General features: G+C 39.6%; 2 protein-coding genes across 2 annotated transcripts; both read left to right on the top strand.

The window, feature by feature from the left end:
• Nucleotides 1–275: 275 nt before the first annotated feature.
• LOC106914283 (uncharacterized) lies at nt 276–15220 on the top strand. Its single transcript, XM_088011579.1, has 9 exons — nt 276–498; nt 4694–4782; nt 6515–6609; nt 9118–9334; nt 10608–10720; nt 10956–11067; nt 12079–12280; nt 13417–13743; nt 14986–15220. The coding sequence occupies exons 1-9, from the start codon at nt 404–406 to the stop codon at nt 15110–15112; spliced, it is 1377 nt and encodes a 458-aa protein (XP_087867705.1). The 5' UTR covers nt 276–403; the 3' UTR covers nt 15113–15220.
• A 1218-nt stretch (nt 15221–16438) lies between these two features.
• Nucleotides 16439–25265, top strand: LOC106914264 (uncharacterized). The gene is made up of 10 exons (XM_088011578.1): nt 16439–16658; nt 16746–16974; nt 18043–18131; nt 19327–19421; nt 20968–21184; nt 21548–21657; nt 21761–21872; nt 22010–22211; nt 22759–23085; nt 23398–25265. The coding sequence occupies exons 2-10, from the start codon at nt 16874–16876 to the stop codon at nt 23531–23533; spliced, it is 1389 nt and encodes a 462-aa protein (XP_087867704.1). The 5' UTR covers nt 16439–16658; nt 16746–16873; the 3' UTR covers nt 23534–25265.
• Nucleotides 25266–26061: the final 796 nt, after the last annotated feature.

The raw sequence follows: 26061 nt of genomic DNA, 5'->3' as shown, positions 1-26061 counted from the left end.
AGTTTGACACACACTATAAGTGAAAAAATCTGAACTGGTACTTTTATCAATATTCAAGGATTGTTGACTTAAAACAAGCCCCTACATCTTGTTGAAAAGTTACTTGTTAGTTTTGTCTTATTTTAGCTGAACTACAGTGTTTAACCAGTTAATTTATTTTTGTTTTTACAGTGTAAGGAGCTGATTTGGTTTGTTCTGCAACAGCAGCAAATAATTAGCAAACAACCAGCTGTTTCCCTGTCTGACCCAGAGTCCAGTGAGTTTTGATGCTGGGAACACTGGAACCAGCTGATCCCAATGTGTTGACGATCCAGCCACGCCCACTGGGAACCAGCAGCCCAAACCACCGGCACCCAGAAGGCAGCAGGAGTCGGTGTGAGCTGGGATCAGTTCTGGACCCTCCATGACTCAAGTTCTGGACCTGCTGCTACTGAGGAGGCTGCTGCCCAGCCTGACCTTCATCATCCTCTGCCTCATGCTGCTGCTCCTCATCTTCAGGTGGGTGGAAACGCTCCGCAGACGAAGCAATGAAACTTTCCAGCCCAAAGCTTCATGACTCACTGGTGAACGCTGCTGCTGGACTGGGCAGCCTTGCCACTCACTTCAAACAGTACTAGAGCCAGGGCCGGCCCAAGGCATGTGCGAGTTAAGCACCTGCTTAGGGCCTCCAGACCACTAGGGGCCCCCAAGAGCAAAAGCTAACATGACAAAAATCATTGAAAAATACAAACTAATCGCTACTTAAAAATGGGAAAACAATTTCTATATCATTTTTACAGTTGGTACATATTTTAATCTCTTCCTGCTGTTAGCTTTGCCACTGTTTTAGAAATATAAGACATTAAACTTCTTAACTCGTTTACTGTGAATTTAGTGTTTATCAGATAATACTTTCAGAGAGTTAAAATAATGTGACACACTTAAACTTCTGTCTGCTTTTCAAAATCCTATTTTTGTTTGTTGTTGTTTTCTTCATCAGTAAAGTTAAAACCAGCAGCCATAATAACATCGTTACTTTGTTAGCTAATTACAAATGATAGAAGCCGTGTTACACAGTTAGTGCAGCTTAGGAACGATAAAGCATCTGGTGTTGACATGTTGGTATTGGGGCCCCAAATGAAAACGTGCTCAGGGCCCCAAAAAGGCTTGGATCGGCCCTGGTTAGGACATAGCAGTGTTTACAATGTGGCACATTAAGGTTTGTATCCAGGAACAGTTAAAAATGTTTCTACCCAAAGTAATCCTGCAGTGATGGTCAGCTGTGTGGTTCTGTTTTATTTCACCATATAAATGGACAATAAAATATTTATCTTAGAGTCTTGGGAGAGTTTGTTGGGGCAGACAGAATAATTTCAGTTTCTGATTTCCTGAAAAACTAAAACTCTGCTAAATTTAATTTTTCTAGGATTTCTGGAATTGATCCTTTATAGTTACCTTTCAGTGTGTTTCTGCTGTCAGATACTGATGTTTCTGTTGATCAAACAACAAAATATTGTTGAAATTTCTGGGAAGTGGAGATTAAATAAGGGGCCGTTGTAGATCGAAAGAAAGAGCCAAAAAAAGGAACGATTTTCTAGCAAAAACCTGACAATGTCTTAGATTGAAAACAGGCAATTTCCTAAAACCATAATTAAATTCAGGACTTTTCTAGAAAAAAACTTTGACATTTCTGAGTTTTAAAATGTGAAAATTTGCCAGAAAAAATATAGAAATCTTGAGATTTATCGGGAATTATAAATATGGATGTGATTGATAATTGAAAACAATTTGCATTGTGAAATTGATGGGCATTTAAATTCAACTCTGAGTTTTCAGTGTCTCCAACCCTTTTGTTTGATTTTCCGATTTTCCTCTGTAACATGATTTCATATTAGACACGGAAATTTTCATTTTTCTCTTCTCTCTCACTTAACATCTTTCAAAAAGTAAAATAAAAAAAAACACAAAGGAAAGAAAAAAATAAATCTGTACATAAATGGACAAAGGAGAAAATTTAAAGAGGGAATATTACAGGATGAAATAAATCAATGTAAAAAGAAAACAGTAAATATGTAACAAATACAGAATCTAAACAAATATTAAAAATGTGACAATAAAGATATTTGATAAATACAGAATATGGCAAAAGGAATTAATAAAACTATTAAATTGGAAATAAAGTGAAAAATTAAATAAGTGATTATGTTACATTAATAAAAGTTATAAACTGATAATTTATGCCATAAAATATAATTAAAAAACATTTTTTTAGTTTCTTTGGATACAACATTTGGCTAATTGATTACTTTAACAAGCTGTTTGTTTATTTCTGTATTTCTGGTTGATTTTGGCAGCATTAGTCCTCCATAAGAACCAGCCTCACTCACTGAGCGTCTGAACAGAGCGAAGAGTTTCCTCGCAGAGTTCGCTTTATATTTAACCGTTTACTGCTGGAGCTATTCTTTATTTTATTTTTGGGGTTATTCAGAGTTTATTTGTAGATTAATAATTGTTTTATCTATTTTTGTTTCTTTTTTTTGAACGGTGGGTCTGGTCAGTGACTGGTATGGGACCAGCATGCACTGGGTCAGCTCTGGGTTTTTACCTGAGGAAACGATGTAAAGTTTGATATTTTTTGCTTTCTTGTCCAATTGGAAACGGTAAATCATGAAAAGTGACCTTGAAGTTTTGGACGTTGGACTTGTTTTGCATGCGTACGAAGCATCAGGTCAGCGCATCTGTGCCTTTAGGTCAAACCTTTATATAACGTTTGGTTTGACAATCACTGCCACATTTACATTAAACAAAAATAACATGGAAAGCATAAAAAGGAAAAAAATGAAACATTCAAATAATTTTGACAGTTAAATGTCCCCTTAAATAAACTATTAGGTGGAACTGAGGCATTAGAAGAGATATTTAGCATAACTGTTAATAATTAACTGAGCAGATAAGGCGAGGTGAGCTTCCTCCCCTCTGTCTTTCACCTGCTCTGCTTCAGGTTGATAAGATCTGAAAGCGGATCTGGACTCCACGCCTTAATGAGTCGAAGTTCTGATAGTTCCTACCTGGGATCAGAGCTGAGTGGATTATTTCCACCATGAGCCGCGTTCTGGAGCCGCCGGCGCTGAAGCAGCTGAGGTCTGTGACCTACAGCCTCGTCTTCATCCTCGGTGTCGCTCTGCTGCTCTGGACCTTCAGGTGGGTGAAGCTCTGGAGCGACGAGGCGGACAGACAGAGTCAGGTTCAGCTGATGGGAATGTAATGAAAAACACAGTAAGCTCCACTTTCTTCCTATCAGTGATTCACTCACTGCAAAATGTGGATTTGTTCTAATAAGAAAAAAAACTAAGCATTCTGTTGTAGATTTGCTGTTGGCATCATCTCTATGGTCATTACTGGACATGGAGCCCAAAATTCAGACTTTTTGTAAAATTCAGACTTTTTATCTCAAGATTCTGACTTTTCCTAAAATGAGTGGAAGCTGTGGATGAAACATACAGACAGAAATCAGGTTTAGCCTCAGCTGCGTCTGAGTGGATGGGAGTATAATAAAAAATACATAATAAGCTCCTTTTTCTTCCTGTTGTTTCAGTCGTTGTCATTCTGTTGTAGATTTGCTGCGGTTTTGCTGTTTGGGATCACCTGCATGGCCACTCAAATATAAACAAGAATCATGAAATGAAATTGACATGAAATGTCAGAAATGAATTGGTGGCTGAGTGGAACTGATGAAGTTGCATTTTGTTGATTTGAAGAATTATGGTTCTTATTTTCTGTCTCTAACTCTCTTCCGTGGCGATATGAGTAAACAAATCCTGTGTTTCGAGTGAATTTGGAGACTAACATGACTTAATTTTCTTTTTCCTCTTTTCTTACATTATATATTGAAAGAGTGAAAATAAAACAAACCATCTCATAAAAACCCATCGCTCAGGCAGAGTATGAGGAATGTGATTGGGAAAGATGTTAAAAGGATGAAAGTAAAACACAAAATGAAAGTGACAATGTTGCAGGAAACAAAAAGAAAATATGAAATAATCTCTTTACATAATTCCTGTTGAGCCTTTACTATACCTGCTTTCAAAGCCAAATACTGCCACAGTTTCTTCAGATTCCTAATAAATCCATCCATTCGTACATTAATTAAAAAGTAATCTCTCTCCTTTATATACATTTCTTCAGTAATTTCAGTCCACTCCTCCTTTTCTGGAGGATCCTGGTTTTCCTGTCTCCTTGTAATTACTACCATTAAATCAGTGAAATTTTGTCTTCAAAGTTCATTTTGTATAAATTTCCTCCCAGACGCGTTGAGTAAAATCACATTAAGTATCCAGCCAACTCCTGCCAGGAAGGCTGGAGGATCGGAGACTCTAACCTCCAACGTGCTGTTGCTTCATTTTAGAGGGAAAAAAGAAACAACTTTACTGTTTCTCTGCAGAACGATTGACTTACATCCTTCCCAGATTAATGGGCAGCCAGAATTGCTCATGTTTAGAAAAACAGGAAACATTAATCAGCTGCTCAGGTCTGTTTAATCCACTAAATGTCATGGACTTGATGGAACAATGAGAAAATAACTTATTTATGCTACTTTGTGTCTGGATGATTATTATAGATGAATTAATTATCTCCACTGGCTGTTTCAATTTGTAGTTGTTTAGGCTGATCAGAGAGGTGGAATATTAAACTGTCTGTTTTTGTTGCTCTGCAGGTCAGACAGGATGTTGCCTCCCCAGAAGTACATGATGCAGCTGTCAGACGAGCCGGCCTGGGTCCAGAACCAAACCACAGGAACTACAGGTCCCACGCTGTGCTTTTATCTGCAGCGATGCTCAATTAGAGAACAGAGAAAATCAAGAACAGATGCAGATTTTTAATGTTTTAGGGGGGAAAAATATTGTTAAAAAAACAATAGATTCCCATTCACTAAAGTTTATGCATTTATCATATTTTTGTAGTAACTACAACAACAAACATTGACCCTTTTTTTTTTCTTCAAAACCAAATCTTTTTAAATAAGGAAATAATCTACCCTCAAATTTTTGAAACTATGATCTGCATATCAGTTTTAATTTGATTAAAATACATATTTTTAGTTTGTCATTGGGCAGATAAAATAAAAAATAGTCACCAAAAGTTTGTTTGAAAAACTTTAAATTTCTGTGGCGCTCTGGAGACCTCTGCCTTTGACCAACCTGTTCCCCTCCTCGCCTGTGGGGGCGCTGCGTCAAGAAAAACTAATGGAAACTACATGAAAACCTCAGAAGAAAAAGCTGAGCGTGACTTCCTTCTTCACAAATGTAAACAAAACTGGAGGCGTCAGATATTAGCAGTTGGAGGATTTCTTTTTTGTCTTTGGCTAAATACCAGGAGCCATTTCTCCCACTGGCGCTAGGCTAGCATCATCAATCAATCAATCAAATTTTATTTGTATAGCACATTTCAGCGGCAAGGCATTTCAAAGTGCTTTACATAATTAAAATAAAAACAGCATGTAATAAACAGTGAGAAAGAGATTTAAAAAACATAATTAAAACGTAAACAGTGAGAAAGAGAAATAAAAAGCTGTAGAACTTTAGTTGAGACGCCGTCAACTGGGACTCCAACCCTTCGGACTTTAGTCAAAACGCCGTTTGACAAGGACTCTAACCTCTAGATATAGCTCTTTTAAAATTCACTTACGTTTCTGTTGTTATCATGTATATCATTAAAACGTAAACAGTGAGAAAGAGAAATTAATAAATAGATAAAAAGAAAAAGAAAAACATTAAAAACATCGATGACATCAAAACCCGCACTCTAACCCTAATTTAGCCACAGGTGGGTTTTAAGTTGAGATTTAAAGGCACCCAGTGTTTCAGCTGTTTTACAGTTTTCTGGAAGTTTGTTCCAAATTTGTGGTGCATAAAACTGAATGCTGCTTCTCCTCGTTTGGTTCTGGTTCTGGGGATGGAGAGCAGAACCAGAACCAGAAGATCTGAGGGGTCTAGACGGTTGGTACAGCAATAACAGATCTTTAATGTATTGTGGTGCTAAACCGTTCAGTGATTTATAAACTAACGACAGTATTTTGAAGTCTATACTCTGAGCTACAGGGAGCCAGTGTAGGGACTTTAACACTGGTGTTATGTCTCTATCTTCCTGGTTTTAGTGAGAACGCGAGCTGCAGCATGTTTGTTTTGGTTGTATTTACCCAGAATGCCCTGCACTGTAGCCCATTTCCTGCTTTGGGAGCGGTCTTCGGTCCGCTTGGCGAACCAGAGTTCACTTCAACCGAACCGAACCGAGGTTTGGAGGACCAGAGTTAGCTTAGCATTCACACCTCAGCAACCAAACTGGACCTTCTGGAAATCAGACTGCATTTGGATTAAAGCGTTTTAAACGGGACTGGTGTGAATGAACCAACACCAATCGCTGCTCCCCATGATTACACCTGATTGATCCCACTGATTCTGTTTTGTTATCCACCAAACTGAATGTTTCCATTTAGCTTCTTCCTGATTAGCATGTTTTAATGTTTTTCTTCTTCCAGTTCTCAAAGGACAGTCGGCCCATCTGATAAGAGTTAAAGGCTCCAAAACGCTGCTGGTGTCTGCTTTTCTGGAGCATCGAACCAAACCCAGGAAGGTAAGAAAAAAATCCCTGGAATCTGTGATGCAACATGAAAACATGCGTTCTGGGAAGGAAGCAGGCTGTTCCCATCAGAGCCTGCATCACCTGGTGTCTTTATACGCCCTGTTAAAGTTTCAATTCCTTCGATGTGGGAAAGTTGCTGCCAAAGTGGCATGTAAAGTTGTTGATTGGAATGTGCTGATTAGTTGTCAGCAGACGTCTGAGTTCACAGAGGCATGGAGGAAAACTGGTTTCTGCCCACACAGCGAAAATGTGGGCACAAAAAACAAACTTGGAATTTTCAAGATTAATTTTGCAGATGTAGAAAACAAATATTTAGTAAAAAAAGCCAGACATTTGTGACAGAAGCTGACGCGTCCTCTAAGACTGAGCTAGTAAGTTTAGGAGATTCACATGTGAATATTTGTCTGGGTTTGTTTCTTTGGATCAGAACAATTTGTCCCGGCTGCAGAACCGCATTAAAGCTGCAGGATGGAATTTTTATGAACATTTTTTTTTATTTCTGTTGAAACTGTTACCATGTCGTTGCTGTTTATGAGACAGATAATCAGTGAAAAAAATCAATCTGCCTTCTCCCAGAGCCAGGAGGCGGGTCTTAGTGCTGTCAATCACAGTGTTGTGCGGCGTTGCTCGTCCTTCTCCCTCCTCCCCACTTTCTCTCTGAAAGAAAATGAATGCTCAGGCTGGTTAGTATGACTGCCAGTGATGGTGAACAAACAGTTTTCCTGTAACTGGAAGTTGTTTCTCCACCATTAGCATATGTAGCAGCACATGCATGAGGTTGAGTGACAGCGCCAAGCCCCTCCCCCTGGCTCTAATTGGTTGATTTTTGGTGCAGTTTTCAGATGGGAGTAGTAGTTCAGGGAGGAGATTAATCTTTTCACGGATTATCTGTAACAACATGGTGAGCGTTTTAACAGTTATGTAGAAAATATTTTTTTCAAAAAAGTTGCAAACTGCAGCTTCAACGCCTCACATGGGATTTGGGAGATATTGTTCTGCTACCACCTCAACCTGAGATTAAATCTTTTATTTTTTCTCCTGTAAATTTCTGAAATTAAAACGTCAGCTCGTTGTTTCTCAACCCGCTTCTCAAGGCTCGCTGCATGTTTTACACGTTTCTCTGCTTCAGCTCACTTGACTTCCCCTGACGACGGATGAACAGGCTGGAATCCTCTGAACCAGGCGTGTTAAAACAAGAAAACGTCTAAACCCTGCAGAGCAGTGAGCATGGGGCTGAGAAACATGGTGTCAGAGCATACCTTTATTTTAACAGTGTAAATTTATGCCTTTTCTTTTTGGGAGCAGGGAAGGAAATTATTGTAAATTTGCCACTTTTTGACGTCAGACAATACTTTTTTCTTGTAAATATTTGAAATTGGTCTAGAAATTTTTGGTCTTTTTTGGCTACTTTTTATCGCTGACAGAATATTTCCGTAATATTCCATCAGCGACTCTCACACAGTCCCATAAAACAAGAATAAGATTAAAAGCAACATTTACAACACAAACATAAGAGGCTTTACTGGCAAAGCTGAAGAAAGCCACTGCATCCAGTGCAACTGTACATATAAACGCCAAAGTTAATGTTTAATCAGCTTCACTTGTGCAGCTCATTTCAGCAGAAATGAAGTTTAAAGTTTACATCATAAAACCATAAAATATCATAGAAAACAATAAGAGATGTTACATTTATCAAGTGCCGTTGTTGGCATCATTAATCAGGGTAAATATGTTGGTCAGTGTTATGAACAGCAGCTCCAAACAGGTTTTCAGTCTTGATCTAAAGGAACTCGGTGTTTCGGCCGTTTTGCAGTTTTCTGGAAGTCTGATCCAGATTTGTGGTGCATAGAAGCTGAAAGCTGCTTTTCCATGTTTGTTCTGGTTCTGGAGATCCAGAACGTTAAAGAGGAACCGAATGCAGAGCAGCTGAGGCGTTCAGATGAAGATTTAATGGAAAAATAAAGATTAAAAAAACATGGGAGCACAGGGAGCCAGAGGAGAACAAAAAATCACAGGAACTGGGAAAATCTGGGAAATGACATGATTTAAAGGTGTGTAAATACTGGGAGAGAGAATGTGGAGCAAAGGACCTGAGCTGATTGGCTGATTACAGGTGAGAGAGAGAGGGACAGGGGCGAGGGAGAGTCTAACAGTTAATCAAAACTAAACAGAGGAAACGTAATTAAGAATAATTAGACAGAAGAAATAAACGTAATAAACTAGAATCACTAAGAAAAAGTAAAATAGAAACGAGGCTGATGGAACTAGATTGAAATAAACCCCAAAACAACCCACGATCCAAACAGTTTATTCATAATTAACATCCATGTTCAAATGTTTGTTTTTCTGTTCATTTGAATCCATCAGTGGGATGATATTTAAAACGTTTTTCTGCTTTGAATATCTGATTATTCAGTTTTCTGAGATGTTTCTTTTTGAGCTGATTGAGTTCCATGGAAGACGCATTAGATGATTTAATCAAATTTATTATTTTGTCAGGTTCTTGTTATCGCCATCATGTTCCGTAAAGAGGAAGTGTCTCTTCGGTGCAGCCTGCGCTGCAGGGAGCAGCTTCACGTCTCCAGAGCCTCCGTCGACATCCACTGGGATCACTTCGGCTTTCCGTACGGGACGGCCGACGTCTCCTGCCCGCTGCCGCCGGCCTGCCAGGCGCCGACCCACGTAGCCGTCACCTCAGCGGCCATCAGGAACCCAGGTACCGCAGCGCTGCATGGGTTGCTATGGTAACGCAGGTGGAAGCATGCAGGCCAGGATTTTATTTCAGGTAACCAGGTGGAGGGGACAGGAGATACGACTTTGGTTTGTTAGGCTACGTTCACACAGCATTGTGAAACATTGTGACCAAACGTCTGAGCAGTTTTCAACCCCAGAGTGGAGAGAAGCACAGCTTGAGTAGTGAAAATGTATTTGGTAAAAAGTCTACTGAAGCACAGAGTTCCTGATCAAATTATAATAATTTAAAAATGACATCATGACATTTTCAGGACTAAAATGACAATAATTCATAGAAGTCACAAAAAAAATTGAGCAAAATATTTTATTTTCCAAATCAGTTTCTTTCAATAAAAAAGTGAAGAAAGTTTAACAGAATCTGCAGGTCTGAGTCTGTCTGGTGACTTTCTGCTTAAAACATGTTTGTTTTTCTTTCAGTGGAAGAAAATCCAGAAATTTTACTGAAGAGTAGAAACACTTTACAATAAAATTACTCAAGTAAAAGTAAAAAGCACAGAGGAGTAAAAGTATTCCTAACAATAATAATAATAATAAAAAATGTAACTAGTTGCTATCCTCCTCGCAGACGCCACACAGCAGCGTTCTGTTCATGGAAGTCATCATTTCTGCTGCCGTCTTTGGATCCGTTTTAAATTTATTCAGCGATGAGAGCCGACGGCATGAACAGCGGATCGAATCAAACGAAGGGAGCTGATAAGAGAGCGTAGCTAACAGCAACAGGCTTTGACTGCAGCGTCTGTAGAGAAGTGTGTTTGGATTGTGATGTGATGCGTTCACTGACTCAGAGTAATAATTATCATTTTCAGCCACTGTTTACATCTGGACTTACTGTGTTTGGTTTCTTCTGGTGCTGAATTCTGACTCCCGTCTCACATGAATGACGTAAACGTTGGATGAAATGCGACATGACCGTTCAGACTGCAAACACTTTGAAAACTATCTGAAATGTATCTGATATAGTCCAACACAGGGAAGAGGCACAATTAAAAAGATCAGATTTAGGTCGAATACGTGCAAAATAAAAATCGGATTTAGTTGGTATTTGCCTGCTGTGTGAACGTAGCGACGTGGAGCTGAGCGTCGTCTGCAAATGTTGGATATTGAAACATTGTCAAGAGAAAGAAGGTAGCTGGTGAAGAGAATAGAGCCCTGAGGCACACCTCATGTGATGGAAGAAGGGTGGCGGCCATCTTGGTTATTTTTGAGGAATATCGTCTTCTCTCTTTGTGGGTTAGATGAAGCTGATCTCGAGTTTTTGGAGGTTCAGAATCAAAAAGCACTGACCGTCTTTCCGTACAACTTCACCAGCTGTTTCTCCACCATGTACAACTACACCAACATCCTGCAGGTAACATCAATCAATCAATCAATCAATCAAGGTAATTTGTTTTTAGCACATTTGATCAACAAGGCAGCTCAAAGTGCATTGAAACACATTTTAAGGTGACAAACAGCATCAGAAATGTTCAAATCAAACCTTGAAGCGAAGCTAATTCCAAACCAAAGATCATTTTCTGCATCACTGCTTTGGAAATTAACTCTGTAAGTTCAGGCTGATTTTTACAGTGCAAACTGTGTTGCAGCTGGTGCAGACGGTGGAGATGCTGCAGTTGCTGGGTGTGAACAGAATCGTCATCTACAAGACGAACTGCAGCAACGAGACGCAGCGCGTCCTGGACTACTACACCGACAAAGGTCCAGCACACTGACTCACACCTTCATAAACACGGTTAGCATAGCACAGCACTTTGCTTAATATTTAATATATGAAAACGATGCATGAGTTAAAAAAGTAAAACGCCTTCAAAACCGTTTGTGGAGGGGAAACTTATCCTCAGTTATAGTTACTGTTATGTTTTTAACATAGTTTGAATTTTTAGTTTTTACTTTGTTCTTTCCTATGAGAGAAGATGCGACACGGACAGCCTGCAAATCCTTTGATAAAGCACATTTAAAAACCAACTATTACTCAGTACATTAAAACAAGAGAAGCCTGAAATCAACTCAGAGGTTGAGGTGGAAGTGACACCATGGGGGCGATAGAAGAGTAAATGATGAAACGACTTTTCTTCTGACAGTCAGTCCAGATGCAAAGTGTCGGCTTTTTGCAGCTGATCAAAACAGCTGTTTTTATTTTATCTTGGTGAATAATTTAGCAGAAGTCTAAAAGACTGGATGAACTTTTTAACTGTGTGGAAATGTGAGGCGTCTCAGAAATCAGATCCATGAACACTGAGATGAACTTATTGATTATTGGTTTGGACCTCGTACACCCTCAGGGGGTATAAATAAATTTAAACTTAACATTTTGGGCAAAACCTTTATGCGGAATAGTTTTTGAAAGATCAAAGCCTCTTTTAGCGGATAATAAAAAATAAAAAAAATTTAAAGGCACGTGGAGCCTTTGTTTACAGAGCGAGCCGAGGTCCCGGCAGCTGGACCCACCGGTGGGTCCGTCGGGTTCTAGGGGTTAAGAAGTAGCTCTAAACTGAAGATTAATTTTATTACAATGGAAATATTTGAGGGAAAATGTTTTGCTTTTCTTTTTGACCCTTTGATGACAACATTGATACGTTATTTTCAAATACACAACACATGCATGAGGTTCAACAATGCAGAAATATTCTGCTGTTTGGGTTTTATATTTAGTTTTTTGTTTCCTTTTAATTGTCTGAGTGTGAACTAAAAGCAGCCGTCTTTCTGCAGGTCTAGTGGAGGTGGTTCCTTGGTCTCTGTCAAAGTATCTGAAGGTTTCTCGTCGCGCTAAACCTGATCAGGATCCTGGTGACATCCACTACTTCGGTCAGATCCCGGCGCTCAACGACTGCCTGTACAGATTCATGTACCGGTCCAAATACGTGGCGCTGCACGACCCGGACGAGCTCATCCTGCCGCAGACAGTCGACAGGTACTGAGAGCTGACCGGTTCCAGGTGACATTTAGCCTTAAATATCTAATTACATCAATTTACTTCACTGTGTTTAACTGGCTCTTCACCTGCAAGATCACCAAAAAGTATTTCATGATTTTGAAGTGGCAGAAAAAGGTTTCATGATTCTTTTTCAAACAGCCAGTGATGATGTGATGGTGATTATATTGCTCAAAGGAAGTTGAAGGTGTTTGATCGCCCAGCGTGGATGAAAACAGGAGAGAAAGTTTATTTATGCAGAACAACAAATCCAAGAAAATATGTTCAAGGATATCATGTTTCCCTCCTCACCTGTGGGGGCGCTACATCAAGAACCACTGAAGGAAACAACATGAAAACCTGAGCACAACTTCTTTCTTCACTAAAATGGTGTCGGGTATTAGGAATACGACATGGGAAAGAAACGGAAGTTCAATAACTACAGCTAATTTATTAGGGAAGCATCAATCACAAGATATAATTCAACCACTTATTAAATATTTAAAAGACACAAAATTAAGTGTGTGTGTGAGTGTGTGTGTGTGTGTAGTATAGTTATTTTAAGGTTTTAAAGATAAATTGAATTTCTGGATAACGTCTTCGTCCAGTTGATGGCGGTAATACACCAAGCCTGCAAACTGCCACCATAGAAGAAGAAGATATTAGGGGTTGTAGGATTTCTCTTTAGTCTTTGGTGAAAGACCACAGGTCGTTTCTCCTGATGGCGCTAAGCTAACAGGTTTGTTTTGGTTTTATTTACCCAGAATGCCCTGCACTGTTTTCCACTTCCTGCTTTTGCAGCGGTCTTTGGTCCGCTTGGCGTTCACATACGCATTCAAACCGAACCGGAGTTCACTTCAGCCGAACCCAGACCAAGGTTTGGAGGACCAGAGATCAAAGTTTGATTAGCATTCACACCTCACAACCGAACTCCATTAAACGCGTCAGCAAGCTTCTGACCAATCACAAGACAGCTGCGAACTATTTTCACCATGCGATTGGATCAGTGAAGCTGTTTTCGTAGCTCTTGATGAAACGTAGCAGATCTTTGAGTTGAGTTGGCTCAACTCCTTTGTGTTTTCCCTCCTGTTCCGCCTTTTGAAAGTGTTTCACTGATTCGGACCTGCTTCCTGCAGCTGGTCGCAGCTGCTGCCGCTTCTGGAGAAAAGACACGGCGTTGACCGGTGCTTTAACTTCGAGAACAACTGGTTCCCCACCGAATTTACGGAGCGTCCTCCGCCGCCAAACGTCCTGCCTGCGTTGGGCCGCTGGCACAACGTATTCGGGGTCAACATCCTGACTCACCTGTACAGCGAACCTGTTCAACCCAAACCGGTCTTCAACAACTACAAGATCATCGCCAACCCTCGGTCCGTGTTCGTCGTCACCGTCCACGGAGTGCTGCGGTCGCAGGAGAACTGCGCCTGGGTGGACAGGAAGACCGCCCACATGTACCACACCAAGTAAGCCAGCACTGCACATCGACCTGACAGAACAAATGGATTCACCTTGATAGGTATTTTTTCTCGAACCTACATAAAAGAACCACAGACAACGTATATGAATTTTATGGCCAAGTTTTTGCAAAAGGAGAAGACTCAGCAAACTGCTCCTCCGAGCCGTTCACTGAGCGTCTGGAGACCTTTGGTTACAGCTTGTCTTTTATTATCAAGCAATATACTACTGCACACAGGCAGTTTCTAAGGCAGGGAGTATTCCGGTTGATAAGGAGGCAGCTGTGGAAACATAATTTAAGGTCTGGGAAACACACAGATAACTGTTTCACATGAAGACAAACAAGCAGATGGGGCCTCCAGGTCAGTTTATGCACACAGAAGGAAGAGAACACTTTAATAATCTGTAGACTGAATGTTGATTAACTATTGATTAACATTAGACTGAATATGAACTAAAGTAATAACAAAATGATACCAAAAAGTCTCTAACAACCTTCAGCTATGAACTGCAGAACTGTTCAACCTTAAACAGCTGAAAAGATGTAAACCAAACGCAAGGAAATTTCTTTCCTTCTCACCTGGACATCAACCAAATCCTCCCCAATGTTGGTTGGTTGAATTTGTCCTTAAATCGTCCCAAAGAATTTGTGATTCTGATGATTTTATGCAACTTTTCAGTTCAGGTCAGATAAACTTTATTGTCCCCCAAAGACAATAAAGGGGCAATTTGCTTTGAAGATAAATAACATCAAGAAAAAACACAATAAAACATACAGCACAACATCCATACAGAATATGTAATTACCAACACAGTTGTTTAAGCTCATCTCAAATTATTAATGAGGCTAACGAGGATAAATGTAACTTTCTGTTGCATTAATCAGCCTGTAGCTTTGAGCAGATTCAACAGCCTGCAGAGCGATGAAGAGGATCGCCTTGGCTTCCTCGTTTCTCTGGTTCTGCAGATTGAACGGGTTTGGAGGAGGGAACCAGACTCGGGCATCCTTACGATGCTGTTCAGCGACTCTGACTGAAAATGTTAAAACCGACTCAATAAAACAAGAGTTACACATTTCATAAGAACACCGTCAACATTTAAACTGCTTGATTTCCGATAGGTTATTGCAAACCAGACTCGGCAATAATAGCATTTAAAATCATGAATATTTATGGTGTTTTTGCGTCGCTTCATATGTTTGATCGTAGAAACTGTGACATTTCCGGACGTTTCCCTCTGTGTTTCTGCAGAGCTCGAGGACAAAATGGACTGAAAGCCCAGCAGCTGGTTTATGACGGCCGGCTGCTGAGCTACAGCGGCCGCCTGACGGCCGCCGTCAACGCCGTGCTCAATGAGACCCGGCTCCTGCCTGAGTGAGCCGGACGTGTTCACATCATCAGCAGAAAGGACATTTAATCAATTTATATATGGACCATATGTTTCTGACTTTATATGTTACTGTAAATTAAAACTATTTCTGAAACACTTCTGCATCTTTTAAGTGAAGATAAAGCTGGAAAAGGGCCTTTTTATAAAGAAACAATGGGTTACAGTCTGTTCTTGTTGAAGGACGATCTGAGGAGTTGGAGAAAAGGGCACCAAGCTGAGACGGAGACGTCAGACGGATGGAATGACTTATGACTTAGAAATGATTCAAATTTGGCCGCCAGCACAGATCAGGACATTTTAACTTTAATTAGGGTAAAATCATCTAACAAATTAAAATCTTGGAGAGGGAAATGTTAGAAGCATCCAACCGTCCCACTGCAGGATGAAGATAAAGTAGAAACACAAGACAGGAGATGCACAACGATAAAACAATGAAAATCAAATGTGAGTCTTTGCTTTAATTCAACTCTGACTGCAAAGTTTTTCTAATTTTGCTCAAAATTTCTCCTTCATACTGTAAATTTGCTGGAACCTTAAATCAGATTTTTATTTTTTTTTACCTGTTTCTACTCTTTGGTCATTATCTGGTTCAGTAATATTTACAGTAATGACAGTAAATATTTACTCACAAAATCAAGCAGGACGGTCTGAACATTTTGAAATTCCAAACTGTAACCAGCTCCGCCCCTGAAAATGTTTAAAAGTAGGAAGTGGGCGGGGCCAGGACACAGAGGGGCGTGGCCACGTGTAGGAGAGATGAGCAACTTTTTTCCCCAAAGAAAAAAGTAAAGAAATTGACTTTTCTGTGTCAAAGTCGTACCGTTTCCACCAGTAGAGGGCAGCACTGAGACGGCTTCAGGCAACAATACTGAGGAACTAAACAAATTTACATGAAAATGTCAAATTTTAAACAGAAACAGAAAGATGGAACCCTATGACCGGTTTACAGTTTAAGTTGTATTTGTTTCCCACATCGAAAACAAACCTGGAGTTTTGCTTTGATTCTTTCACTCATTAATCTCCATGGCAACCATTCAGCTGTGCAAAATGCCTGGGTGGACCTAGCCCATTAAAGGGTTAATAGAGGAGCCATGTTGGGATGACTTCCTGGAGGCAGAGCTTCAGAAAGAGCAGGCATAAATTTTTTTAAGTCATATTTGACATGCATGGTATTTTTATAATGACTGAAGTGACTTGATGATGCTATAAAATGGCAGAAAGTGCCTGGAAAAGGCAAAACACGGACTGCCCCTTTACCGGGAGAGATCCACATTCCTGGGTCTGAACCCAACCAGGATTCAAACCCAGAACCTTCCTGCTTCAGACGCCGTTCAGCAGAACGGACCGTCCCGTCTCTCATGTCGGTAAACCCATTTAGATGCAGCTGAAGCGAGCCGTTGCATGGATGAGCACCAGTTCTCTCTCTGCCGTAGGACTCGGACTGAACCGCTCCTTTATTTGATGCCGTGCAGCAAAACAAGAAGTTTCCAGTTTATTATGCTGAAATGTGGCGTCACGTGAAGCTGATGAACAGGTAACACAGGTAGACATGAGATTGCCACATAAAAACTTCCTGCTCCACTTCATGTAAATGGAAACAAATGATCCACCCCTTTAACAGATAAACGTTGGCACTGAGAAGATGCAGCAGACGCCTCAACCAGAAGCAGCGGAGAGGGGAGGGAGAACTTCCTCACTTTTCTCCAGTTTTTAATTTAAAGAGTCAGAGAAATATCAGACATTTTTCCAATGAGTCACATCCTGGAGCTGCCTGGCCTGCAGAAGCTGAAATCCTGGACGTTTTGCTTCATCGTGACGGTTTCCTACGTTATGCTGCTCTGGACGTTCAGGTGGGAGGAAAACACGGAGATCTGCTTTTCTACAGACAAAACGTTTCCGCTGACAGGGAGAGGAAGACACCCGTTATTAGTTTGATGTTTGGCAGCAGATGCAGCTTAGAAACACTGATACGTTCCCAGGGTGGAGAAATAATCAATTTTATTGATTCTACATTAGGAGAACAGGATGGTAGCTGGGGAAGTCAACAGTTCTACATATTAGACTTTAAACATAAATTCTAGTTAAGTTTTTCTTTTATTTGGCCTCAGTTAACTACAAATGTCTTCAAGCTTTTAACAAAAAGTCGTTTTTATTCTGCATGTTTTTGTTTTGAGACTTCAGGTGGAAATGAGCATTTATAGCTTTAACCTGCTACAGCACATCTCTCCTTCAGTGGTTCGTTCATTCATTCATTCATTCCTGTGGATTCTGGTTATCAGTCTGTGTGGTAAGCTCAGTTTATTATTTAAAATAGCTTAGAAAGTTGTTTGTCTATGGAAACCTGTCAGATTGTTTTGAGTCACTTGCTGCGTTTTCGTTACAAATCTTTGTTGATTTTCTGCTAATGTCGAAAAAACACAATTTCATAATTTCTGTGATTCCATTAATTCATAAAACCTTTGTGTACGTCATTCATCCCACCACTTCCTGTCGTCTTCTTTGTCGTTTCCAGCAGTAGTAACATCTGGTTGTTCATCTTGTGACTGGTAATGTGAAAAATTTGTTTCCGTTAAAGTTTAGTGAAGCTGCAGCTGAAAAATCACCTCATTCTACACAGAGACGAGTTTCCACCTCGTTTCCACTAAGCAAATGTATTTTTATAATTCCAGTTTGAGCGATTAGATGGAAAAGGCAGCAGACTTGCAGGATTCACTCCTCCAGGAGGATCATGTAGCGACAGTGTCATCATTTGTTAAACAAAACTCAAGCAATCTTAAAAACATGAGTGGTCATGTTTCATTCCTTCAGTGCGATCCAACCGGTTCAGGCAGCAGCAAGAGCTCATATTTCATATTCGGATCAGTATGCATTCATGTGGTTGGGCTTTAATGTGGCACCGGCTCTTTGTTGCTCTGCAGGCCAGGCTGGATTCTCCGGCTGCGGAGCCCGACAGCGCCACCTTCAGCTCAACCGACTGAAACTCCAACGGTGACGGCGGGCCTCACAGGTCAGCTGAAGCGTGTTCATGACGCCATGCAGGGCGTCGCAGTGGGACGGGTTAACAAACTCCAACTGCAAACACAGAAAACGAGTCACTGGGTTTCATTTTGACTTCTGCACATTTATTAGAGCAACAAACCATTTGGTTATCATGACACCTGCAGGAAGCTGGAACAAATTACTGAGCTGACAGAAATCAGCAGTTTGGTACCTAAAAGTAGTAAGATCAGAGCTACTTCAATGTGTTTTTACTCAAAAGTAAAAAGTAGCAAGAAATTACTTGAGTAAAAATGTATTTGGTAAAAAGTAACTGATTAAACTATCAATCATTTAACATTTAAAAATTACATCATTTGATGGATCAAAATATGAAATTAAGTGGAAAATGTTGTGTTTTAAGGGTCAGAATGACAATAATTCATATAAGTAACAAAAATTTACAAAATTTGGAAAAAAAATAAAGTTTTTCCAAATCAGTTTCTTTCAATAAAAAACTTTAACAGAAGCTGCAGGTGTGAGTCTGTCTGGTGAGGTTTTGGTTAAAACATTTTGTTTTTCATTCAGTGGGAGGAAAATCCAGAAATTTTACTCAAGTAAGAGGAGAGACTTCATAATAAAAGTAAAAAGTGCAGTGTAGTAAACATCCATTTTTTCCAAAGGTTACTAAAGTAAATGTAACTGAGTGGATGAAACCAGTTACTCTGATTTCAGGGCTGTCCAAACATTTTCCATCACGAAGCTGAACACATGCAGGAACCAACATTTACTTTTATTTTCAAACACAAGGGAACTTTATGGAAATTACTCTATTTTTACCTACTAAGCAACAAATAAAATGTAATATTTTAAATATTTTGTGTTTTTACAGCACACTGTAAAAACACAAAATCTTACCAAGTATTTTTCTAGTGTAAATATTACACTTTAAATAAGACGAAACTAACTTACAATTAACTTTTCAACAAGATATAGGAGCTTGTTTTAAGTCAATAATTCCTTAATATTAAAAAAGTATTGTTTCACTTACATTAGAAAAGTGTTTTGATATCAGTGAAATAATCTGACAAAGCAACAAGAACACTTTCATCATTATTATGGAACTCATCACATAAGTCAGGTTCATTTATGTTGTAACCTTTGACCTTCCAGCTGTTTGACAGGTGAGGAATATTTTGATGTGTTGACATGTTTTCCTCTTGCAGTTCTCAGAGGTCAATCAGCCACTCTGCTCAGAGTCCAAGGCACAAAAACTTTGCTTTTATCTGCATATTTGGAGCATCGAACAAGTAAAAAGGAAGTAAGTGAAACACATTCATCCAGAAACGCTGCTTATCTGTAACATTACAACCACTGCTGTGCTAATAGCTGGTAACATGAGCAACATGCCAACCAGAAAACCCCTCCTGGTTGCATGGGAGCATCATGACAGGCGTTCCTTTGTGTGTTTGTTCTGAAAACACAGGCAAGAAATAAATAATTCTACAAACATCCAGAATAAATGTGTGAAGAGCTTTGGAGTCCTCTGGACTGGATAAAACGCTACGTGTGTTCAGATTGTTTAGCATTTACCTCTTACTGAGATCAACATATTAGTGGAAATATGCAAAAGTAACAGGAAAGTTTGATTATTGTAATGGAACAAAGATTTTTTTCATGCATTATTGGAAAATCTGACACCTAAACAATGAGAAAAATATAATACTTAAATAAATACAACTACCTGCTAGCATCTTTGCATTCTCTAAATGTTTTGCCGACTTGTTACTGTCGTAATTTAGTTTGAAAATCACTTTTTTGTGCCTCTAAAGATGTAAATATTTGAATATTAAAATGTTTCCACACTTGATGGAGAATTAAAACCTCATTATAGTTTCTGCTTCATGGAGCTCAAACGTGTCTGCATTGATACTCATAACAATTACATCTCGGAAAGAGGAAAACACAGATTATTTCTTAATCCTGCCACATGTTAACAGGTGGGAATGTTTTGTATGTTCAGAGGGACAACAGTGAAAGTGACAGATACTGAAATTTTTTATTTTAAGACCTTTTCTTCTCTCTGGAAGAACCTGCTCAGTGTCCAGCAGCAGCATCTCTTAAAAAAACAGTCAGCAGGTCATTTGGGTTCGCTGGCAGCTGCAGGAGGAGGAGGACGATGATGATGATTGTATGACACTGTTTTCAAGAAAAAAGAAAAGGGAAGATTAAATTCTGCAAAAAGACTGAAATTTTTAGCTCAAACTCTGGAATTTTCTAGAAAAAACAAGAAACTTTCTGAGTTTGAAAAGTCAAACATTTGATCAAAAAAACCAGACATGTTGCAAGTAATTTCAGAATTTTTCTAGAAATAAAAAAATACGGGAGTTTATTGAGTTTATTTCTGAACTCAGAAACTACCAAGTTTTTTTCTAGAAGATTTCTGAGATTCATCTCAAAATTTCCAAGTTTGACATTCCATAAATAGATTTAATTGATATCACTTTATCAATTAAATCAAAGCCGTTTTTATCTGCATACTCCCAAATCCCATCAATCAGTCCGGAGAGCGGGGCAGCATCTTGTGACGTCACGCTGCAACGCCCCCACAGACTGTGATCAAAATAGGAACAAAAGTCACATTTAAATATTCCTTGGAAATTTTTCTAAATTAGCACCACTACCAAAAAAAAAAGTGTGAAAAGATGTTCAGTATTATTTAATTTTAAGAAATACTCACAGCTTATTTCAATGATATCGATAGATTCTGGCACATGAATGTTCATGGTCTCACCTGACTGGTGTTCATTTTGGTGGTTACCATAAAAAAGTAGAAGGACGTATAAAAATGTGTGTTTTCGTGTCAGGTCCGGGTGATAGCCATAGTTTTTCGTGGTGAGAAAGTCGACCTGAGCTGCCACCTGCTCTGCCTCAGGCAGATGCACGTCTCCATGGCGACCGTCAGCCTCCACAGCGATCACTTTGGCTTCCCGCACAGCACGGCGGACATCATGTGTTCAGTCCCACCAGGCTGCGGCGCGCCGAACTACGTCACCATCACCTCAACGGCCATCGACAAGAAAGGTACAAAAAAGAAAGGAAATAAAACCTAAAAAAAAAAAAAAGGTACGGAGGAACTTTGACAACCTTTAGGAATGACGGCTAACAGGCTTGATGATGCTAACGACTATAGTCAAATATCTTAGACACATTTGTAAACATAGACTTTATTTTATCTCAGGAGACTTTCAGGCAGGAGGATTAGGGCCACTGAAAAAAAAAAATCAGATTTCTGACTTTAATCCTATGGGATTAAAGTCAGATTAAAGTCCTAATTCTGACTTTTACTTCTGAGCAAAAAAGTCAGAATTCTGAAATGAAAGTTAGAATTTTGATATTAAATTCTAAATTCTAAACATGCTTGTTTTTCTTTTTGTGATTTAAAAGTTGATCTTGAGTTTCTGGAGGTGAAGAATCAGAAAGCAAAGAGCCACTCCTTCCTTTACAACGTGACCAGCTGTTTCTCCACCATGTACAACTTCACCAACGTCCTGCAGGTAGCAGGAGAATCGTTCAACATTAAACATGTTTTCTAATGTTTACGCTGACATGAATCTGACGTTAACCTGATAGAAACTTAGATTCTGCTCTCGCTTTCAGCTGGTCCAGAGTTTGGAGATGCTTCAGTTACTGGGAGTGAACAAAGTTGCCGTCTACAAAACTAACTGCAGCGCCGACGTCCAGCGAGTTCTGGACTATTACACAAGAAAAGGTAAGTTCAGTGATCAGAAATGATTATGTCTTAGCTATGTTTGCTAGGAAGCCATTGTATTACAGTGATTAACGGTTTAAAAAGCTTCTCGTCTGTTGAGGTGTTGCGTAAATCCACTCATCCCTGTGTCTCTCCAGGTCTAGTAGTGGTGGTTCCTTGGTCTCTGTCAAAGTACCTGAATGTTTCTCGAAGAGCTAAACCTGATCAGGATCCTGGTGACATCCACTACTTCGGTCAGATCCCGGCGCTCAACGACTGCCTGTACAGATTCATGTACCGGTCCAGATACGTGGCGCTGCACGACCCGGACGAGTTCATCCTGCCGCAGACGGTCGGCAGGTAGAGCTTCTGTTTCCACTCAGATTAGCTCTGCTAATAGCGCATTAGCAGAGCTAATTTTGTGTTGCTAACTGTGAAAACATTTAGCACACTTAGCTTCCCCTTAAGTTAATTTTTCTGCATAAATTCTAAATCTCTAATTTACTCCGCCGTTTAGTAAACTTACAGTAGAATAAAGTTTGACAAGTTGAAAGTTTGATTTTGGTATCGGCATAAAGGTCTACTCATGCTTTTATTTTGAAAGGACAAGACTGTTTATGCTGCATTTCTGTTTCCTCTCTGTATTTTCTCTGGTTTTTGACTCTATAACTTTATTTTAAACAAGAAAGATACAGAAACAAAAACACAAAAAAAACGGACAGCAGCGCATTAGCATTTTAGCATTAGCTTCCGCTAAAAACCATGTTGTTGTAGCACATTAGCATTAGAAGTACTAATGTGAATGATTAGTGCTTTAGGGTTAGCGTAGCTCACTTTTAATTTTTTTATTTATTTATGCTTTTTGCCCAAAGTTAAGAGTTTTACTTTTTCCTCATCTTCTCCACAGCTGGTTGAAGTTACTGGAACAGCTGGAGAGGAAGTTTGGCGCAGAGAGGTGCTACATGTTTCAGAATAACTGGGTTCCCAGTGAGTTTTTCCTGACCCCTCCAGCGCCCAAGACGCTGCCCCAGCAGGACCAGTGGCAGAACGTCTCAGGGATCAACATCCTGGCCCACCTGTACAGCGAGCCCATCAAGCCTCCGTTTGGATATCGCAACTTCAAGACCATCGTCAACCCCCGAGGCATGTTCGCCGTGACCGTCCACGGAGTGCTGAGGGCGAAGAGAGTCTGCGTCTGGGTGGACAGGAAGTTGGCCAGGATGTACCACATCAAGTAAGTCAGCGCCTTCAGGTTCACCAGTATGTTTCTGTTATTGATTTTTAGCTTGAAAACCAACGGTCACAATGTTCCATACTGAACCAGTTGATAAAAATTTTACACTTGCGCATAAATTCACAACGATTTTAATGGAGACCAAGACTAGATTATTTAACTTCTCAAATCTTAAAGTCAGAAATACTTTGAAGGATGCGATCCAAACGAACCCCAGATGTCATAAAACCAAATGTGCCCCAGAATGAATCCTGTCCTGTTTAAAGGTCAAAGCCAAGCGCTGACCTTTGCCTCTACTTCCTGTTTCTGCAGATCCCGAGGACCAACAGAACTGAAGCCAAAGCAGATGATTTATGATGGCCGACTCCTTAACTACAGCGCTCGCCTTTCCTCTGCTGTCAACACCGTCCTCAGAGAGACTGGACTTCTGCCGGGAAACAGTCTGTAGGAGAGGGAACCTTGGAAAACTCCTCCGTCCACATCCATAAAGCCATGTTGACTCAATTTTATTGATTCAGTTTTACTTTTCCACTTGCTGTGCTGGTTTGGTAACAGGTCACGCTGATAGGGGAGCTGTTCTGATTGGTTAGGGTAGATCTATGGGTCTATGAGCTGTTTTAAGGCTTCCTGTCACTTTAAATCCAAATAAGCTGCTTCTGGCCACACCCCCAACTCAGCGTTTACACTCATATGTGAAAATGACTGCAAACAGATGCACAATTATACAACCGTACAACTTTGAAAAGCAAAAATGGAGCCTCCTGCACAACCAACAAAAATGCAGCAAGAGCTTTATGGATGGATAGTCAACAACAAAACGCTTTTGTTTTTCCAGCAGCTGTTGTACAGCGCATACAGCAGTAAAATCTGCTGGAGCTCCGCTTGGGTTGCTTGGGCCGGAACTCTGTTGGGGTTGCTTGGAGTAAATAAAGATGATTGGCTTCTTGACAGAAACAGCACAAACTGCACTGAGTGTCTGCGGGTCCAAATGGGTGTTAAACCAGTCAGAGTTTCAGAACAGTTCTGCAGACGAGTAGAGAATGAAAACCCTCAGCAGCTCTGAGGTTGTTCATGTGATTTCACTGAAGCAAGTTAACTCTTACATTCTTAAAATGTCCTGTTCATTTCCTACCTGTTGATAGGAAATGAGTGGAAAATCAAAACGGTATAAATATTAAAACATGGTCAAAAAAATAAATCTATACATTAATGGATAAAAGCAAAAATATTACAGGATAAAATAAATCAATGCATGATAAAAAAACATGACAGTAAATATTTAAGACATACAGAATAAAAAATGTAAAGTGACAATAAACTACAAATATTTGATAAATACTGAATGTGAAAGGAAAATAATATAAAACTGTAAATAAAATAAAAGTGATTATTTAATTTTCACTTAAGTTGATGATAAATTAAAAACAAATATTGCATCAAAAAAATATCATTTTTTTGTTTTTTGGAAGCAACAAAAGTAATGGTTTCTGTTATTTTCTTTTTCTATTTTGATATTGAATTAATTATTTTTATGTATATTTCTAATTTCGAGATTTGGCATCTATTTTAATTAACTTTATTGCAGTAGCAGAAAGATACCAGTAGGAGGCAGTGTGCTCTGTAATCTGTAATCTGGATTGAGACGTACGGATTTGTTTCTGCCTCCTGTTATATCCTGTTTACAAGTTAGTAGGGTCTGTAATCATTCTACTCTCACAGCGTAACCATTCTAAGAACTTATTTAGCATTATTAACACAGTTGTTAATAGTGTGTTTTGTTTACCGTTGTTATAGCAACTGAACTAACAGGCGCCGGGAGGGAAAAGAGAGACTGCGGTCCAGCTGAGGTTTTATGTGCACATTGTTTAATTAACATTAGTTATCAGTTATAAATATGTTACCTGTGATCTGATTAGCCATATGTCTTTCTGTTGGAATGTTTATGTACAAAGAAATACAAATGCATTGTATGTTTATACAGTAAAATCCTGGGTAGCGAATGGGAGTTACCATGAGAATGAAGTGTGTTGAAGTGTAGAACAAGTTGTGCCTTTATATGGAAGGATTAAACGAAACTGTTCGTTACAGAAATAAGCATGTTGACAAATGAATGACAAAGAAGAATAACATGGACACAATGTCTAATAAACATAACAGATTCCAGGAGGATTTGAGAAGTACGGAGTTGTTTCTGCCTCGTTACTTCATCCTGTTCTGTCCTGTTTACAGGAAAAATCAGCGTCTGTTACACTGACTCCAGTCCTGGTGCGTGTAACAATTACTTTAACAAGATATTTGTTTATTTCTATATGTCTGGCTGATTTTGGCACGATTAGTCCTCCATAAGAACCGGCCTCACTGAGTGTCTAAATAGATCAGAAACAGAAGAGAATTTCCTCAGAGTTTCCTTTATATTTAACTTTATATTAAACAAATGTAACATGGAAAAGCAGAAAAAGGAAAAAAGAGTTAAATGTGTACATAAGTATTAAGTGGAACTGAAATATTAGAAGAGCTATTTAACGTAACTGCTAATATTTAACTGAGCAGATAAGACGCCAGGACATCCTGCTCTGCTTCAGGTGAAAAGTTAAGATCTGAAAGCGGATCTGGACTCCACGCCTTAATGAGTCGAAGTTCTGATAGTTCCTACCTGGGATCAGAGCTGAGTGGATTATTTCCACCATGAGCCGCGTTCTGGAGCCGCCGGCGCTGAAGCAGCTGAGGTCTGTGACCTACAGCCTCGTCTTCATCCTCGGTGTCGCTCTGCTGCTCTGGACCTTCAGGTGGGTGAAGCTCTGGAGCGACGAGGCGGACAGACAGAGTCAGGTTCAGCTGATGGGAATGTAATGAAAAACACAGTAAGCTCCACTTTCTTCCTATCAGTGATTCACTCACTGCAAAATGTGGATTTGTTCTAATAAGAAAAAAAACTAAGCATTCTGTTGTAGATTTGCTGTTGGCATCATCTCTATG

The sequence above is a fragment of the Poecilia mexicana genome, unplaced genomic scaffold, assembly GCF_051168715.1.
Source record: "Poecilia mexicana isolate PSO_F unplaced genomic scaffold, ASM5116871v1 scaffold_13, whole genome shotgun sequence".
In the NCBI taxonomy this organism is placed as follows: Eukaryota; Metazoa; Chordata; class Actinopteri; order Cyprinodontiformes; family Poeciliidae; genus Poecilia; species Poecilia mexicana.
This window is presented reverse-complemented; position numbering and strand designations above follow the sequence as displayed.

Excerpts from the sequence above, each read along its gene's own strand:
- LOC106914283 (XM_088011579.1), top strand. The coding sequence starts at position 404 with ATGACTCAAGTTCTGGACCTGCTGCTACTGAGGAGGCTGCTGCCCAGC. Across the intron at positions 10,721-10,955 it reads ACTACACCAACATCCTGCAG|CTGGTGCAGACGGTGGAGAT; the intron begins GTAACATCAATC and ends ACTGTGTTGCAG. Across the intron at positions 13,744-14,985 it reads GCCCACATGTACCACACCAA|AGCTCGAGGACAAAATGGAC; the intron begins GTAAGCCAGCAC and ends GTGTTTCTGCAG.
- LOC106914264 (XM_088011578.1), top strand. The coding sequence starts at position 16,874 with ATGAGTCACATCCTGGAGCTGCCTGGCCTGCAGAAGCTGAAATCCTGG. Across the intron at positions 16,975-18,042 it reads ATGCTGCTCTGGACGTTCAG|GCCAGGCTGGATTCTCCGGC; the intron begins GTGGGAGGAAAA and ends GTTGCTCTGCAG. Across the intron at positions 21,873-22,009 it reads GGACTATTACACAAGAAAAG|GTCTAGTAGTGGTGGTTCCT; the intron begins GTAAGTTCAGTG and ends GTGTCTCTCCAG.